Source organism: Brachionichthys hirsutus, chromosome 17, assembly GCF_040956055.1.
Source record: "Brachionichthys hirsutus isolate HB-005 chromosome 17, CSIRO-AGI_Bhir_v1, whole genome shotgun sequence".
Taxonomy (NCBI): Eukaryota; Metazoa; Chordata; class Actinopteri; order Lophiiformes; family Brachionichthyidae; genus Brachionichthys; species Brachionichthys hirsutus.
The window spans coordinates 7,227,884-7,246,107 of record NC_090913.1 but is presented as its reverse complement, the minus strand read 5'-3'; the positions used below and the strand labels follow the sequence as shown (position 1 = coordinate 7,246,107).

General features: G+C 43.9%; 1 protein-coding gene across 1 annotated transcript; it reads right to left on the bottom strand.

Moving 5' to 3' along the window:
- Positions 1-414: 414 nt before the first annotated feature.
- On the bottom strand, positions 415-16,941 carry LOC137906323 (myosin-9-like). Its single transcript, XM_068750572.1, has 42 exons — positions 16,756-16,941; positions 16,528-16,668; positions 16,288-16,444; positions 16,102-16,129; positions 15,877-15,970; positions 15,721-15,741; positions 14,774-14,866; positions 14,627-14,690; positions 14,190-14,288; positions 13,949-14,092; positions 13,613-13,708; positions 13,435-13,511; positions 12,993-13,187; positions 12,518-12,691; positions 12,112-12,285; positions 11,852-11,966; positions 11,334-11,524; positions 10,864-10,985; positions 10,628-10,697; positions 10,352-10,512; positions 10,143-10,251; positions 9,690-9,821; positions 9,367-9,573; positions 9,134-9,271; positions 8,907-9,030; positions 8,373-8,544; positions 7,940-8,152; positions 7,100-7,244; positions 6,805-7,011; positions 6,530-6,634; positions 5,550-5,702; positions 5,110-5,358; positions 4,693-4,905; positions 4,223-4,435; positions 3,983-4,144; positions 3,730-3,858; positions 3,504-3,592; positions 3,283-3,406; positions 2,928-3,136; positions 2,202-2,310; positions 1,621-1,793; positions 415-1,226 (listed from the first exon to the last, which is right to left on the bottom strand). Exons 1-42 carry the CDS (start codon positions 16,939-16,941, stop codon positions 1,115-1,117), a joined length of 5,889 nt encoding a protein of 1,962 aa, XP_068606673.1. The 3' UTR covers positions 415-1,114.
- Positions 16,942-18,224: the final 1,283 nt, after the last annotated feature.

Genomic DNA, 18,224 nt, shown 5'->3' with positions numbered 1-18,224 from the left:
ACGGATCCTCGCCGACAGAGGGAGCTATGGAACAGCCTGCAAAATGACCCATCAGAAGAATACGGGTTAAAATGAGGAAATATCAAACAAGGGAACCTGGAAGTACCTTGTGACTCTTTTTATTAGAGTCTTACTATCAAGTGATATGCCCAATAAAAAAATAAAATAAAGCTCAAATATAGAGCCGAGTCTAAATGTCCTGAACTCTTTCATTTTCATTCAAAGATCCAAACTCATTTAGTTCTATTTTTAAGACATTGGATGTTCCAGAGAAACTGCTGAGAGGCGCAAAAGGGGAACTCCAGCCCGGTGTATCTGACTGCTATTAAATATCTTAATGGTGTCAACACCTTTTATTTTCACAGACAGCAAACAAAACAAAAAAACTGAACTCACACGAACGCCTTTGCATTCAAGACTCATTTTATTTCATTGAATAAAATATACGATTGCTTTCAAATATTGGCATCATATGACGTGTACCAATTTGAGAATACAGCCTAATCTCATCAAACTTGATCTACTATGGAGAATTCAACACTAGAAAAACTTTCCTGGACCCCCCTCACACACACACAGACTGTGCAAAGCAGAGCACAAAATATATGAGAACTACAACATGACAAATCCACCACCAGTGAAAAAAAGTGTAAAACCGGTGAGCAATGACATCAACCAACAACAATCTCACCATCAGTGATGCATTTCAACTAAATCATTTGCGTAATCATCCGATTCGTGTTGGCATTGTGAAACACCGGTTGACATTTAAACTGATAAGGATAAATGTGAGAGTAATAGCATGTAATACAGTACAGATTTCTGCCACTTGAAAAGGGAGACCGCAGACTCACAAGCATCTAAACTCCCCAAAGACCCATTGTTTGTGTGCAAAAGAGTAAAAATGTCCAGTGTTGTTTCCAGAATGTAATAACGCAATACATTCACTGAGATTTGCTTGATTATTTGGCCAAATGTAAATGTATATGGAAAAAAAGAGTAAGGCTATAAAAAAAAAAAAGTCTCATAATAACTGCATGGCAAAACATTTACCACATATGCATATCGGCTGTGGCCGTTATAGGATTACATTTAATGTTTGGCCCTGCTCCGGTCACTCTGCTGCAGGCTCAGTTGTTTCGGTCGGCACGTCCACGTCCTCATCGCTGTCCAGGCCAGAGCGGTTCGTAGTACGGCGCATACCGGTATGTAAAGGCAAGTCACGTCTGCAGATTAAACAAATAGGAAAGACAAAATGAAGAATGGTTGAATATGTAGACCAACATTTAGTGTATAAATCAAAACTGAAGCAGAAAATCATCTTTCCCCTAAACTGGGAGACACGCCTGTTGCAAATTAAAAAGTTATAAAAGCTCAAATCCAGATTTGGTGACATTTTTTATCCTTCCAAACAGCTCAGAGACCGAAACCCTGGATCCCAGAACGCTACACTGATGGAGTTCCCCCATGGCACAGAAAACACCGTTTTCATGGGTGAAGTATTTTTAACTTTGACAAGTTGTCTGCAAATATTTAGCTTTTTTTCTCTCATTAAATGTTAAATTCCGTTTTATTTTGAAAATGAGCCAAGAAGGGACAATGAACGTAAGAAACCTGTACCTGAGCCTGCTCTTCAGAGTGCTGACTTCACGGTTCATCGAGTCTGCCGACTCCGTCACATCATCCAGGTCCCTCTGCAACTTCCTGCGGGAGGCGTTGGCTCGCGTCACCTCCTCCTCCGCCTCCTCCAGCTGACGCTTCAGCTGGCGCATTCGGCTGTTAGTCTTTTCCATCTGCACAGAGACGGTTCTTTTAGTGCCAAGACAGCGGGTCAATTACTATTATCGACGTGAACATAAAGATATCCATGTAATGATTGACCGATCGCAACCACTTTTAAGATTAAATATTAATTTTCTGCTAACCAAGAATCAAAAAAGGTTGAGGGAATTAAAAATTATGAGAAACGAAGACAATACATTTCATATCTCCCTTTCTTGTACGATGCAATCTACATTGCAATGAATGAAAATCAGACATTTTATTTCATTTATAAATATTATTCTTACATTATGCTAAACAGAAACTCTTGGTTGAGGCAACAAGAAGGTCAGCAAAGATTCGATTTGGGATCAAACTAGAAGTATGATTCCTCTCTCCTTTAATCAATCTGGAAGTGAATTTCTGGTGATGGGCCATACCTGGTCTTTGTATTGATCCGCGGTGCGCCTCTCGTCATCAACCTGTAGCAGCACCTCTTTGAGCTTCTTCTCCGTCCGCCTGGCCAGCCTCGACGCCTGCTGACGCTCCCTGAAACCAGCAGGAAAGAAGATTCAGTCAGAAATTGATGCAGTCTTGAGACTTCACTGAAAATTTGTAAAAGTTGCATAAAAATAAATAAATAAAGTCATCACAATTCTATGCCAGTCTCATTTTACATGTTTGTCCACATTTGTGATGCTGAAAGTGAAATGGCTTTGGATGTGTGAAGCATAATCTTTATATTTTGGCCATACAGTAAACCACTAAGTTGATATTTGTGCCTGCAGGGAATTGTTTTTTCCAAATCTTAATTCTTTTAGAATATAAAAAAACATGAAATGATCAGTTTCAAAATTAGAAGCAAAGGTCAGTGTCACCAATCCAGCATCTGTCATTTGAAACGGCCACCTCTCCTGAATTACAGGTCTCTAGGCTCTGCTTGGTCAAAAAGCCATTGAAATATATAAGCTTTATATAAATAAAATATTTTGCTTTATTATTTTACTCATTGAAAATCTACAATTTAAGGATTTGCTTCACTCAAAAATTTTAGCTACTATGACTGGGGTTAAAACAGAAATGGAGGTCAGAAAACATCTCAATTTGTTAGAAGTGGTTTATGTGCCAACTGGCCATCGCCTCCATAAGCATCATGTCACACTCACTTTGACTCCACGTCCAGCTGTTCTTCCAGCTGACCTATCTTGGCCTCCAGACTGGTAATGGAGGATTTGTACTTGGACTTAATGGTCACCTCGAGCTCCTGCAGCTTGAGTTTCAGCTCCTTGTTCTGCCGATCTAATTGGGACCGTGCCCCCTCCAGTTGCTGGCTGGAGCTTCGCTCTGCCGCCAGCTCTGTGTTCAACTGGTCAGTCTAATGTCGGAAGCAAAGAGAGACATTGATGAAGTAAAGCACAGAGAAAGTCAATCATCTTCTGGTCTGAAACACTCCCAAATCATTCTTTTGTAAAGATTTTGTCCCAATAAACTTAGATTTTTATAATTTGTTGTTCCTTAAACCTGCTGCGTGCTTCTCTTCAGGCGATCGTTGACCATCTCGATGTTGAGCTGCTCTTCCTCCAGCTCCTCCTCCATTTGGGCGATTCGAGTCTCCAGCTTCCTCTTATCATCCGCCAGCAGTGAACTGGAAACAGCAAGTGAGGAACAGGAGTGATGTGATTGGACAGAAAGACACCATGTAGTTTACGGAGACGAACTAAAACACCGCGACCGATTCGTACTTCTTGGTGTTGCTGCCGTTAACCTCATCCTGGAGCTCATCTCTCTCAGCCTGAATCTGTCTCTTGAGTCTCTCTGTATTAGCCAGTTCCTGAGAGAGCAGGAAGACAAACGCAAAATAAGCCCGATTCAGCAGGAGCTGCTACCTGTAAACTGCATGCATTACATACACTGCATGCTTTAAAAAAGACAAAATGACCCGTGTTCCAGTGAAAACCAGTGTCATACCTCTTGGAAGTTCAGGGCATCGCTCTCCATCGCTTTGAGTTTCTTCTCAGTCTCCTTGACCTGGTTGGCAGCCTCGTCTCTGGACAAACGCAACTCTTCCAGCTCTCTCAGCAGATCTTTCATCTGAGCCTATAGAATACGCATCCCGACAACCAAAATTAGGTTCTTAATATTCTGAAGTGATTTGGTTCCCGCAAACAAATAATGCGTCAGGCTGCGGTTGCATGTTTGTGTGTGTGCGCTCCCATTCTACCTGGAGCTTTTTCGCCTGTTTGACAGCCTCATCCTGGCCCTTGTTGGCACTCTCAATCTGGAATCCCAGCTCTCCCAGGTCCATCTCCAGTCTTTTCTTAGAGGCGAGGGCCTGACTGCGCTGCCTGCGTTCATCCTCCATCTCAGATTCCATCTCTCGCAACTGGGAGAGAAAAAGGACATGCAAGCAGTCAAACCGTGATTTTAACTTTGACAATCATGCATGCGATGATGTGGGAACCTGTTTAACAAGCTGTTTCCTTCTCTCCTCTCCCTGCTCATCTCTGGTCTGCAGGTCTCGGTCAAACTGGGCCTTCATGGCCTGCATGTTGACCTCCAGACGCAGTTTGGCATCCTCTGTAGCCTGGAGTTCGTCCTCCAGCTCCTCCACCTGAGTCTTCATCTCCAGCAGCTGCTGACCCATGGCACGGTTTGACCTCTCCAGCTCATGAACCTGTGGACAAGGATGCAGCGCTACACAGTCAGCATTTTAAAAACAGTGAAAATGTAACTTTTGCTGAGGGCAATAGTGCAGGCAGCACCAACATTTTAAATCTGTTCCTGGTAACAGTCCCAACATTTCCTGAAAATGTCATCAAGATCCAACCAGAACTTTGGGTTCTCTTGCCAACAGACGGTCTGACAAATGCCGGCGATTACATAAATATCATTGCAGCTCTCAACAAAAAATGAACCGGCGTATCCTCTTACACTTTTGCCAACATCATCCTTGGAGGAGACCAAATCTTCCATATCGGCTTTGATCGTCTTATTGGTCCGGTCCAACTCGTCTTTCCTTTCCGTCATGGTGTCCAGCTCACGGACCAGCATCAGCATTCTCGTTTCCTTGTCCCGAGCCTCAGCCTCGGCCTTGTCTCGCTCCTCTGCCTGCTGAGTAGAGATGGCTTTCTCCTCGGCCAACATCTACGGGAAGAGAAAGAGGCGTTTCATATTTGATCGCCGTTTCCTACGACCATTCATAAATAATTTCAGCTGCAACATTTGTCCGATTTTCTCTCTCCAATATCTTTATTTTTAAATAAAGAAAATCTCAAACGCCCTTCAGTGCACAGTTTGTCTTTGTGGTGTGCACACACACACACACACACACACACACAGAAAGGCTACCTGGTCAAACTTCTTCTGCTTCTTCTCCAGGTTGAAGACGATCTGTCTCAGATGGTCCTGGTCCAGTATCAGGTCATCCAGCTCTTGCTGCAGACGCGTTTTTGTCTTGTTCAGTTTGTCGTTGGCTGCCGTTCTCTCCTCCAGTTGCAACGTCACGCTGTCCAGCTCCCTCTGAAATCGCTTCCGCCCCTCCTCCGCCCCCTCCAGGGATAGGACCTCCTGGTCTAGCTTCTTCTTCATCTCTGCCAGCTGAGGACAAGAAAAAGAGTTGACCCCCACCGAATGAACCAATGCTGCAACAGAGAACAAGGCCTTCCTTGAGCTGAAAAAGTAGACGGTAGACGTAAAGAAACGCATCGATGATCTTTTAGGAGCCATCATTCTTTAGTGAACGATGCATTTATGAGAAGTCCACCGAAAGTGTGTATCTGTGCACCGACCTGGCCCTGCAGACTGGAACTCTGCCTCTCCAGGTTTTTCTTGCTCTCCTCTTCTTCCTCCAGCATCTCCCGGAGGCCACTTTGCTCGTCTTCCATCTGCTTCAGGCGGCAGGAGAGGGAAACCTTCTGACGAGACTCCTCTGCGAGCAGGTCCTGAAGTTAAGAAAAGGGAAAGCAAACAACTTCACAAAAGCATGTGCTTTGAACGCTGCTATTCACCCAATTTTCACTTCACATTTTATTATATTTTGGTGAATTTGCACCATGAAAAGCCAGAGACATTGAGTCTGCGTCGCTTCCAGCAGTCGGTGTAGTATACACACTCGTCTTGCAACACTGCCTGATGGGTAAATCTGTCCCTAGATCCTCAGTAGAGGGAGACTTATGAAAGGATCACTGGAGACCCAGGAACAAAAGAAGACTCACCTCAACCAGGAAAAGACCATTTCTTTAATTTGAAAATATCACTATTGTGCTACGTAAGACAACGGCTGCACACCAGGTGGAGGGAAGGACCGTACGAGTGTATTTTATGCATATTTTGATGCCAACATGCGGGTCCGCGCTCACTCTTCCCAGTCTTTATGCTTAAATACTGTAACAATGTAATATTAGTTCTGAGAGGAAGGTTCAGAATTGTAGCATTTTCTTGTTCATCACAACAGAAACTTTTCAAACATTAATAAAAAAAGAATTGCAATCAACTAGTCCTCAAAAGGAGAACTAAACACTGAATAAACTAGTCATCAACGCTCAGCATCGCCTCAAATTAGCTCAGTGAGTGTGTTACGCACAAGATGATGAGATGCAGAAACAAACAGCACAACACATGGCATGCGCTAAAAACTAAGGACAAAATACTGACAATGTTGTGACGTAAAAAGCTATTTAACAGAAGTAATTTCATCTACAGTGGGCCTGCTGTGAGATTAGAGGATGGAAATGGCAGCAGTAGTCAGAAGCCACTCGTCTGTGCGTACCTGAGCGTCCTGCAGCTGAAAGTTGACTGCAGAAAGTTCTTTGCTGGTTTTGCTGTTATTGAACTCGGCGTCACTCAGCGCCTGGTTGGCATTGTCCAGGTCCAACTGGAGACCCGACAGAGAGACAGTTATTCACTGACGCAACTCAACACCAACGCTTCATCAATCCTCAGAGACATCGTGACGAACGTTCCTCCTCCACCACCTCCCGGCGTTTCACTTCAACACGGACATTCACTCAGTCGCCCGCCCTGGAAGGGACTCGAAAGCCGTACCTGCAACTTGGCAGACTTTTCCTCGAACCCCTGCCTGGATCGGTCACTTTCTGTGTACTTGACTTGCAGTTCTTGAACGTGGGCTTCAGCCTTCTTGCGACGGTGTTCGGACTCTTCTTTGTTTTGCGTCAGAGTCTTCATTTCAATCTGCAGCTCGTTCCACTCGCTGTCCAGGGCCTGCTTGGATTTCTCCACTGACACTTTGCTCTGCAGGAGTGCCACACAGTACCCGTGTTATTTAAAGGTCTGTCACGCATTGGCGTCTCCTCCCTCCTATGGCCTCCTCCATCCTTACCCTTTTCACTTGTTCCAGCTGCTCATTGAGCTCGTCGAACGTTCGATTGTGCCGCTCTTTCATTTCAGCTATCTGGCGCTCGTGGTTTTTTGCCTCCTCATCTATATTCTTCTTCAGGTGGACAACCTCCATCTCACGCTTGGACCTAGAGAGGAAGAGGAAATTTGTAGATCTTTGCATAATGATGTTGCCTTCAGAGCCTTATTACTGTCACCAAGGTGGAAGTTCTGTAATTACCGGCATTGGTTCGTCTGTTAGCAACACAACTCAAAAAGTTACGGATCTGGGTGAAATATTCGGTTGATTATTGACCGATGTTTAAGGAATTTGACACAATGTAGGGTGGGGATCTCTACCTCACCACTGAATTTCGTCTGGATCTGATCCAGAATGGAGTCAGGAAAAAAATCTTACATTGTAACAAAAAACAATTTACAGATTCAAAAATCTGTCAAAAATACCACAACTCCGATTAACTTTTTACTTTTCATGTTTGGTGTATAAAGATGGCATGAACAATTTAGAACCTTTTGATGACGATCCAGATCACCATGTGGACGGTGTAAATCCAATTAGGAGGGGAATGAGCTGCTTGGTGGAGGTCTGCACTCTGAGTGCTCTTCTAGTAATTTCAATGTATCCAACATGGCTCAAATTTATCACAAACATTGATATAATCAATTTGATTACGCACCTTCAGTAGGTCCGACATTCAGAGGAATTATGAACTCCTAACAATAGAGTGACTCTGGTCTCAGATTTAGTGTCTCTGAAGTTTATTTAAATCAATAAAAACACTTTTGATGGCAACTTCTAGCCATACAGAATCTCGGCTGTTACCTCAGTTCCTCCTGTGTTGCCGTGCTGTCCAAAGTGTCAAGGAGCTCGGTCTTGAGGGCTTCCAGCTCTTCTGCCAGGTCTCTGCGCTGTTTCTCGGCTTTAGCGCGTGACTGCTTCTCGATCTCAAGATCTTCCAGCAGCTCGGCATTGTGAGCATCCAGCTCTCTGACCTTCTTCTCTTTCATATTCTTGGCTGCTGCCTCCTCCTCAACCCTGGGGATGAAACAAAAGAGGAGCAGTGAGATTGACATGCAGGTCCTTAATGTAAACGTCTCTTCAGAGAAGTTCTGCAAATGACAAAAGTGCATCTGCTTCCCAAGCAGGGCCGAACAACTTGAACGCTTCTGGATGAATGAAGCGATCCTTCGAAACAGTCCGACTGACAATATGCAATTTATTTTAAAGTGGAATAGGTTTTGGTAGTGGCGTTAACCTGGCCAGTGCAGCATGAAGCTCCTCCTCCTTTTTAGCCAGCTGAGCTCGGAGGTCGTCAATCTGAGACTGCAGTTCTGCAAGCTGGTCATTGAGATCAGTGGAGTCTCCCTCCAATTTACGACGGTTCTTCTCCAACTCCTGACGCACCTTCTCCTCCTTTCTTAGACGATCTGTGTGCGAGGAGACGGAACAAGTCAAATTCGTAGCCATTTAAAACTGATTATTCCCAAGGAAAAAAAAAAAAAACGAACAACTACCTTCATTCTCAATCAACCATGGTTTTTGTGAGCTATATTACACACACACACACACACACACACACACACACACACACACACACACACACACACAGCTCAGGGACAATAAACATCCAACAGAATATATAAATTAATAGGTCAACAAGAATTATACAGTCCTGCAAAATGGTTTTACACCCTGCGACCTCTTTTTAGGGACTTTGATGGTAGGAAACAAAATGCATGAGAAACATTAGGACACTCTTTAGTGGTTCAGATGAAAAACAAATACTCGCCCTCTAAATCTGTGATCATGGCTTCGTGTTTGTTCTTAAGTTTCTGCAAACTTCTCGACTTCTCTTCCTCTTCAGCCAGGTTGGAGGAGAACTCTGAAACTCTCTCCTCCATAAGTTTCTTTTCCTAAGGATAAAACAAATAAAAATAATTACCCATCTCATGCGTGATTGTTCCATCTCATCTTCCATGCACTTTTACCACCGGGCCAAATGACAATAGACGAGACCTTGAGGAGCTTGTTGTACTGGTCATCCAACATCATGACCTCCTCGTCCAGCTTCTTCAGCTTGGAATCCACACCGGCCTTCTCCAGCTGGATCTTCTGTCTGGCTGCCTCCTCTTCATCCAGCTGTTGCTCCAGGTCCTAGATAAACAATGCAAACAATTGGCAATGTAAATGCACTTTCCTCCTCCTCCTCCTCCTCCTCCTCCTCACCCCCCCAACAAGAGTTTACTGACCGTGATGTTCTGCACCATCTTCTTCCTGTCCGTGTGCAGTGAAGCGGTCCTCTCCTCCTCCTCCTCCAGGCGAGACTCCAGGTCATGCAGGATGTCCTCCAGCTCCTGCTTCCTGGTGTCCAGACGAACTCTCATCTCCTCGGCCTCCGCAAAGAGCTCCGTCTCCGCCTGCAGCTGCTCTTGAAGGGCTAACTTTTCAGCATGCAGCTAGAAGGGTCAAAGCAAGAGCTGCATCATTCAGAAGTATGTCAATATGAAAATACACCTTAGTGGTGATCAGGTCTGACTTTTACATTAAATTGACCACCAGTGGAAAGCCCCACCTGTTGCTGCTTGGACTCGTATTCTTTGAGCTGCTCATCAGCCTGCAGTTGCCTCTCCTTCACCCTGGCCAGCTCATCTTCTTTGGCCAGCATCTCCTCCTCCTGTCGGCTGACTTGCAGCAGCGGCTTCACCTAGATGAAGAAAACAAAAACACATTACTCAGCATCAATAAAATTAAGAGTATCAAACCATGGTAATTGTGTTCTCCGCACAAAGCAAGGAAGACGTGCGTTTATAAGACTGAAGATGATGCCATGTCACGATCTTAATTTCTTAAATGTGTCCACAAATCAAGATTGGAGTAGTGCAATATAATTTCTATGGGACCACCTGAAACTGGGCTGGAGGGCTTTATTATAAGGGCACCTTAGTAGCGGTAAGGCGGGAAAGGAGAGGGCTTCCTTTCACTTTCTCCATTTGTCCTGCTGGTAGAAGCAACATCAATCTCATACCTTTGTGAAGAGTCTCCACCACTGCCAGTTCCTGAGTTTGAGGTACGCTGTACAGTTCCTCTGTATAACCTTCATGGCTATCAGCTGCTGCTGTCTCTTAGCGAAAGCTCTAGAGGGACGGGAGTAAATAACATTTCACTGATCGGTTTTCTCACGTCACATATCAGTGAACCATTTTCACTGGTATGGATCGAGTTGGTCTTTCATACCTGCGGGCCAGATGTCCTCTGCACCAGGCCTGGAAGCTGATGATCACATCGGTGATCTTCACGTCTCGCTCCTCCTCCAGTTGGGCCAGGACTCCAGTTCTGAAGAACACTTTACTTTGACCAATGCGGTGCAGGTTTGGGTCCAGGTCCAGGGCCTTGATCTGACATGAAGGAAGTGATTCAGTGATGTGAACTGAAGCTAGAACGGGGCAGAGTGAGCCATTTTTCCCCCTCTGATCACCTGCTTACTCCATTTCCCAGATTTACTGTTCTTACCATGCGCTCACAGGCTTGCTTGCCATCCATGAAGCCTTTTGGGATGGCATTAGGCGTGAGGATTTCATACCTGAGAGCGAGAGAGAGAGACAAGCAGAGATAAAATACAGAAGCCCAGCTCCTTCTCCTACATGTTAAATTACAGGTCGTAGCCGTCTTTTAGAATTAAACATCTTTTATAAGCCGTTTAAATAGACGAATTTGAAAATGTTTTGACAGATGGAATTTTAGGTTACCTCTGTCTGAACTCTTGAAAGACAATGCGGTTCGGGAAGCCCTGTCTGCAGATGCGAATCCCCTCAAGGACTCCGTTGCACCTTAACTGGTCGAGGACCAAGTGGGGCTCCAGTTTACCTGCCTGAAGACAAAACAAACCATTAAATATTCTGTGTTAAATAATAATGGATATTCGTTTGTCGACATTTCTAAGGCTAGTTGCCTTTAATTGGCTGTACAAAATCGGTCTGTTACACATAAGCTTGTATAATTCAACATAAAAATGTGTGATTCATCTTTTAATGGTGGATCCATAAACGTCAAATGAAGCAGAGCAATGTGTTTGCATGACTGAAAGCCTTCAGTTCAGACATCTGTCATCGCCAGAATACTGGTGCCCTTCAGCTCAGAGCATCAATGTCCTTCACTCGAACCATTAATTCAATAGCTGCAGCAGCTGAAAGGCTGACAGTCGGTTGTTGCTTGATACCTTCTTCTCGTGGTTAGGAATGATGCAGCGGACAAAGTTAGGGTTGGTGTTCCGGAGCGTTGCCATCAGGTTACCCAGCTGCTCCTTGTACAGCTGACCCACCGTCCGGAACATGCCCTTCCGGCTTTTAAACATGGAAATGGAGGACTCAGACATTCCTGGCACCTTATCCATGCCGACAATATGGTTCACTGTGAGGATGAGCAGGAGGACAATCTTATGTCAATTCGTTTGGTCAAATCTTGTATATGTAGATGCCGAGTTACTCTTCAGCCGTCTTGACTGCAGATCTTATGACAAACCAGCAGAAGGCCTCTCCTTAAACATATTATGGCTTATGTGTTAGTTTTTCAGCATTTAACATTTTCTGGCCATTCCAGTACCCTTTTAAAAAAAAAGGTGCCACATAAAAAATAAGTCAAGTGCCATAAGGTGCACAGAAAAATAAAATCATGAACAAATGTACATTTATGCTGACCGTAAACATCCACTTTGAATCAGTCGGTTATTGCACTTACTGTCTTTCCACAGATCGGCAGTAAATTTGTCCCCAGACTGGTTGAACAGAGCCGCCACACACTCATTCAGGGGATCCATATTTTTCATCAGCCATTCATCTGCTTTGTAATCCACCTGCACCAGAGCGACAGGAGAAGTGCAACGTTATAGATGGAACAACTAAAGTCCACATCTGTTTTTTTTTTAATGAGTGCAGAGGAACTTTCACTTTGTTCAAATATAAAAAAAGCAGAAATCTTCAAACACAGTCATCAATCACCTTTCCTGCATAGTGCATAACGCTGAAATCAGCATCATCACTGATTTTCTTGGGTTTCTGGAACTTGGGGTGGGTTCCCTGCTCCTGAACCACTTTAGCAACAAAGGTCTTGTCTGTGGCTTTCGGAAACCAGCACTCTTCATCGAGCAGAGATAAGATCCCTGGAGGACCGGACTGTGACAGAAAAAAAAAAAAAAAACATGACAAACACATGTAAATCTGCAATTCAAAGGCATCCCGGCTGGCTTAATGATCCATGAACATTTAATTCTCAACATTACATGCATTATATAATTTCCTTCCCGCAGAAAATATTAACAGTGACTGGAAGCTCTAACCTGATCCTTCTGCTGAACTATCAGTAGCACAGATAAGCGCCGCTATTTTTAACAAGGAGACATCTTACGTGTTTTTCAATGAGGTCAATGCAAGGCTGAAGGTCGAGGCCGAAGTCGATGAAGTTCCACTCGATGCCCTCCCTCTGGTACTCCTCCTGCTCCAGGACGAACATGGTGTGGTTGAAGAGCTGCTGCAGCTTCTCATTGGTGTAGTTGATGCACAGCTGCTCGAAGGAGTTCAACTGTAGAGCAGAAAAATTAGGAAACGCATTACAGTACTCACTAGTTTGGAATAATTTATTTTCTATAGCTGTATAATCTTCATAAGAAAAAGAAAGAAAAACTTGTTACAGCTTCTTATTCATTAGTATTAGCCAATTCTCCTTTGCTTTTTGGAAGATTTAAGGTGTGTGCAACGTGTTCTCAATTTGATCTGGATGCAAATGAAAATCTGCATCAAACAGATTTAAATAGTTACAGATCTACAAGTGTAACTTTGGATAAGACATCCTAAGTTAACTTCAACAGCACACAACTCCTCACCTCAAATATCTCAAATCCAGCAATATCCAGGATGCCAATGAAGGACGCTCCCTGCCTCTTGGTCTTGTCCAGGGCCTTGTTGATCCTCAGCACCAGCCAGCGGAACATCCTCTCATATGAGGCTTTTGCCAAAGCTTCTACAGCAAACTCTGCCTGTTCCTGAGTCTGGGCCTTCTGGACGTAGTCCCTACCAACCTGCAAGGAGAAATGAACATCTCATAGATTCCCAAATGATCATTACATGTACATGGAAAATGGCGCCATGTTTTATTTCAAAATAAAACAAAATTTGAACACCAGCACCATTAATGCGTCTCCATGTTTAGACAATACATTACGTGCCAGACGAGAGGCAGAAATCTGCCTCGGGCAGAACAAAATAATGAAACATTTCCCCATTTTGAATTTCAAGGAATTTTCTTGCGCCGATTGTGATGCAGACCTTGATTCTGGGAGACAGGATGGCTCGAGTGAATTCTGTCATATTGATACTCAGCAAGTGGCACACTTTCTGGGCAGCTGGGGGTAAAACAAGCAGGGTTATGTTGGAGGATGTAAATGCAAATGCTTGATGAACTGGGATGTTTTGAGAAAACAACGAGTTTCTGGCTAATATGCACCAGTGTCATCAGGCATGGAGGCCTGGTCAGAGTGACGCTCCTTCTTGAAAGTCATGTTTCCCATCTGCAGTACGGCTGAGACCACTTTCAGCAGACCTGTCAGACAAAGAGTTCACTGTGCAGGGAAAACGAGCTCGTGCTGATGAACAATGTGCAAAGTATTTATACAACTACACAAAACTTTAGTTTGAACAGAATAATTATTAACAAAATGCATTAGAAAAATATCAAAGGAAAATGGTTTTCCAATTATTTTTTTCCCCCAAGCAACCGCCGAATTCATACTGGAAACAAGTCATTCGCTACAGAGCTATAAACAAACGAGACGACGAGTACCAATTCTTTCCTCCTCTGGGATGCTCATGATATTAAAGGCCTCCATGGTCTCTGTGAACAGGTCCTTGTCCTGCTGGCCAGGAATGGTCACGTTGCCAAAGGACAGGAAACGGTACTTGCTGTAATCCTCCAGACACAACTCGGCTAGATGGTGAAACAGAGTCGAGCATTAATCACAGATGGGATGTTCAGTTTTTAATAGTGGCTGACCATCATCTACTTGGGTTAGATCAAATCTCACAGCGCAGTTTTTCGCCTGCTCCCGTCAGCATGTAGTAGAAGACGTGGAAGCTCCGCTCCTCTTTAGCTTGTCGGATTGCCCGGGACTTCTCCAAGAGGTCTGGAAAATTTCAGTCAAGGACAAAGAAAGGCAAAAGCTGCACGACAGAAGGTTGGTGATGGAAACGTGATCGACTGCAGCAGAAATAAACAGATGGGCACTTTCACCTGCATGGATCTTCCATCTTAAAAAATGTTTGAGAAAATATTAAGCTTACATGGTAGATACTTTAATTATAATCGAGTCGTATCAGAAACTAATTGACATGTCAATTCTGTTCACTCTCTCCTGCCAAGGTTCGTTGGATCGAGTCTCTTTTTAGAATCAGTGATTCTCGGCACGATCAACTCTGTGCCAAAGAATTTAGGAAGCAGCGAGTATATTTCTAAAAAGGATGCAGGTATCAATGTTGGCTCCAACGATGTATCCGTTAACGTCAAAGTTGATCCTGATGAATTTTCCCTACAAGAGAAAACAAATCCAATTATTTTAATGATTATATCAAAATTAAAAAAAAGATTTAAAAAGGTCACTTAAATTCATACAAATCTTGAAGAATTGTCGTTCTTCACAGTTTTTGCATTGCCAAACGCTTCCAGGATGGGGTTTGCCTGCAGCAGCTGTTTCTCCAGTTCCCCCTGACAAGGACACAGCATTAGTTCTATAATCGGCTCTTTACCAGAGTAACAGTTCAACCGGACGCTGTGCTAGAGATTGCTCCAGACCAGTTCTAAAACATGCATTTCCTTGCAGTGCCGTCGCTCTTTCATCAGTGAATAGAATCATGCGCAACGACACGTTCAGCGTATTAAAAAATATTTCTGGCTGCAATTTCAAAAGAATTACCGTGAGGTATATTATCATTGCACACACTCATACGTGCACGTACAAATACTGAATCACGGCACATTCCGAGACAAGTTTCCACAGTGCAGCGCAAAATATATCCCCTTAAGCCTCTGTGTCCATGCAGGACGAGATGCCACAAAAAAAAAAAAAAAAAAAAGAAAAAGCACAGGTTTGTTAGCTAAAAGCCCCCGAAGGAAATGCAGGAGTGCAATATGACACCCCTATCAAGTTACTCTACATGAGAATACATACAAACTAAATAGTAGAAACCTCATAAGATTATTGTTCAAATGCTGCTCTCAGACAGCTGCTAAGGAAACATTTACTTATCCTCTACATCCACAGCAGAATTTTTACACATTGAAAATTTAGCCATTTGAATTCTCCCGTTTACAGTTCTTATGACAAGCCAAGTTACAGCTTCTGGGTTTAGCATCCCATTTAGCACACGGACATGAAATCAAATTAAATCTTCTTGTCCAATTCTCGGCAGCAAAATTGAAAAGGATGGATTATCGCTTTTCTGTAAATTTTGAGGCAATTCCTTAAAAAGCCAGCACAAGCCAATAAAACCTTCCATTTAACAGAGCAGAGCATTATAATGAACCATCACACATGCACATGGACTCGGGGAGGAACTCACATGTGACAGAACTGCAGAGCTCTGATGGAGAAGAGGCAAAAAAAAGGTTTAACACACATGACAGGAACCAAATCAAACATTTCATGTTTAGGTTGTTTATTAACATGATGGAAAAAAAAAAAAAAAAAAAAAAGTATAATACACGGTTTTACTGACCGGATCCTTCTTGGACTTGACAGATGAGGCAACATGAGCGAGAAACTGAATGACTTTCTTGGTATTTTCAGTTTTCCCTGCTCCTGATTCTCCACTGGAAAGAAAGACGGTACCAATCAGACGAGTCACAGCACCGATCCAACTCTTAAAAATCAAAAACTAAGCTTCAGTTCTGAAATATGCATCAAGTCTGGAGTCTCGGGCCGCTAGAGAACAGTGACTTACGTGCAGAGGATGGACTGGTCCTCACGATCTGAGGGGAAGAGACAGAAATCACATCCATGGACTTCATTATTTCCTGATATACTTTCACCAGAATCATTTAGTTAGAACTATTGAGTAATCATTAGTTGCGGCTTAACCACAATAATGTGGATCCATTGCGTCTTTAGAAAACTGAAAGTGTGGCACCCTGCATCATGCTCCTGTAGGCCGTGTCCGTGATGGCGTAGATGTGAGGGGGCATCTCGTGCCTCTTCCTTCCCTTGTACATGTTGACTATGTCCTCAGTGTAGATGGGCAGATACTTGTACGGGTTGACCACCACACAGAAGAGACCCGAGTACGTCTGTGAATGTCAGAGAGGAGCTTTGAGGCTCACGCAGACTTGACGATGGCACCAGGTAGAACCGTGCATCCACCCAAACTCACGTAGATCAGTCCGGAGTAGTATCTCTGCTTCAGGTTGTGAAGCACAGACGCCTCGTTCAAACAGGTGAGCTCCGCCATGTCCTCCACCTTGCTGAACTTGGGTGGGTTCATCTTCTGAATGTCATCCTTGTTCACGTTCACCTGAGATTTAAGGAAACCACACCTGTAAGGTAGGGACGCTCCTGCCCAAGTCTGTTTAAAGTGAACCCAAACATATTCATTCTCCACCTTCTTGCCCGAGTCCGCCAGCTCCACCAGGCACTCATCTCCGCGCTCCTCCTTGATGGAGCCGGCCTCAAAGCCGCACTTCTCGGAGGGGACCCACACCAACTTCTTGGTGGCCCAGTCGGCCTGTGCCAGGGGGTCATTCCCCCCACTCCGGTCCCCATACAGGAACTTGTCCGCGTCCGTCATGGTAGCTGAAGGACAGAGCAAGGTAGCATTTTCATGGCTATTCAAAGAGTAATGGTATGGCTTTAGAAGGAAGTATTTTGAGGGGTACAGACGAGCCAGTCATATTATGGATCATGATCCATATCATCATATGGATTCAGAATTTTCTTGGAAAGATCCATCACCATTACATTATAAGAAGAACCAACACTTTTGGTTCCAACATCATGGATAACGCCTACAATGTTTGGACAGGAATTAGATGTTTCACATAATAGTCTGATTTTAGACAGAATAAGTAAATAGTGACATTTCTAAACGGCTAAATGACATCATTATGGACGCTGTCCACTTGAAGGGTCAAATAATGGAGTTTCAGACTTCAAATTGAGATTTTTACACCAAAATTAGCCCCGCTTGTCAAAATAACCCCCCCCCCCCCCCCCCGTGACCTTTTTTTTGACACGGACACTTCGGGATTCAAGGCGATGCTTGGACTACTATATGGCTTCCCTGTCGAGCCCACTGTGAGAGGAAGCTGGGCAGCCGTCCGTAGGCGAAATCCCTCCTCCCTCTAGACGGAGAGCTGGAGCGAGATCCACGACCTCTTCGGCTGAGAGCGTTGGTCTTCGCACCGGAATCTTAACACTAGAGAATGGACATTTTTGTCCACTTGAAGGGTCATGGATGTAACTTTTCTGAAGGGTAACACACGGGTTAATCTAAACAAACCCATAAATCTTTGTTCACGCCCCTCAGAGATCTCCAGGGGCTTTTTTCCCGCCGCCTCTGTGCATTTAGTTGCCGTTTACGACAGTTATTCTGGCGGCTCCACAATACAGAGAACAAAAGACTGTTTCACCACAGCCCTCTAAGTTTCTACCTTTAACACACTTTCTGGAACAGTTCTGTTAAAACTGCAACTATTTTATGTAGAACTCGGTGCTGCAAATCAAAAAACAACCGACCGGTATGCTCATTCTAACATAATGGACACCAAAGATTAAAACCAAGTCTCAGTTTCTTGAACTAGTGTAAAACATGAATCAGAAAAAGCACTATGCACTAGTTCATTACCACTTCAGTTTCCTCAAAACAGAGCGACACGGAAAGCAAATAAATAAAATAGGCTCAACTAGAAGAGCAAATGGATGAAAAAAAAAAAAAAATCTTAAAACCCCCAAATCCTCCCCTTTATCTGGATCCACTTCAAAATACAATTATCCCTTAAACCATCACATCTTCGAGGACAGCGGCTCGGTGCAGAAGTCCTGCTGGAAGGTGCGTCCAGGCAGAGGCAACCA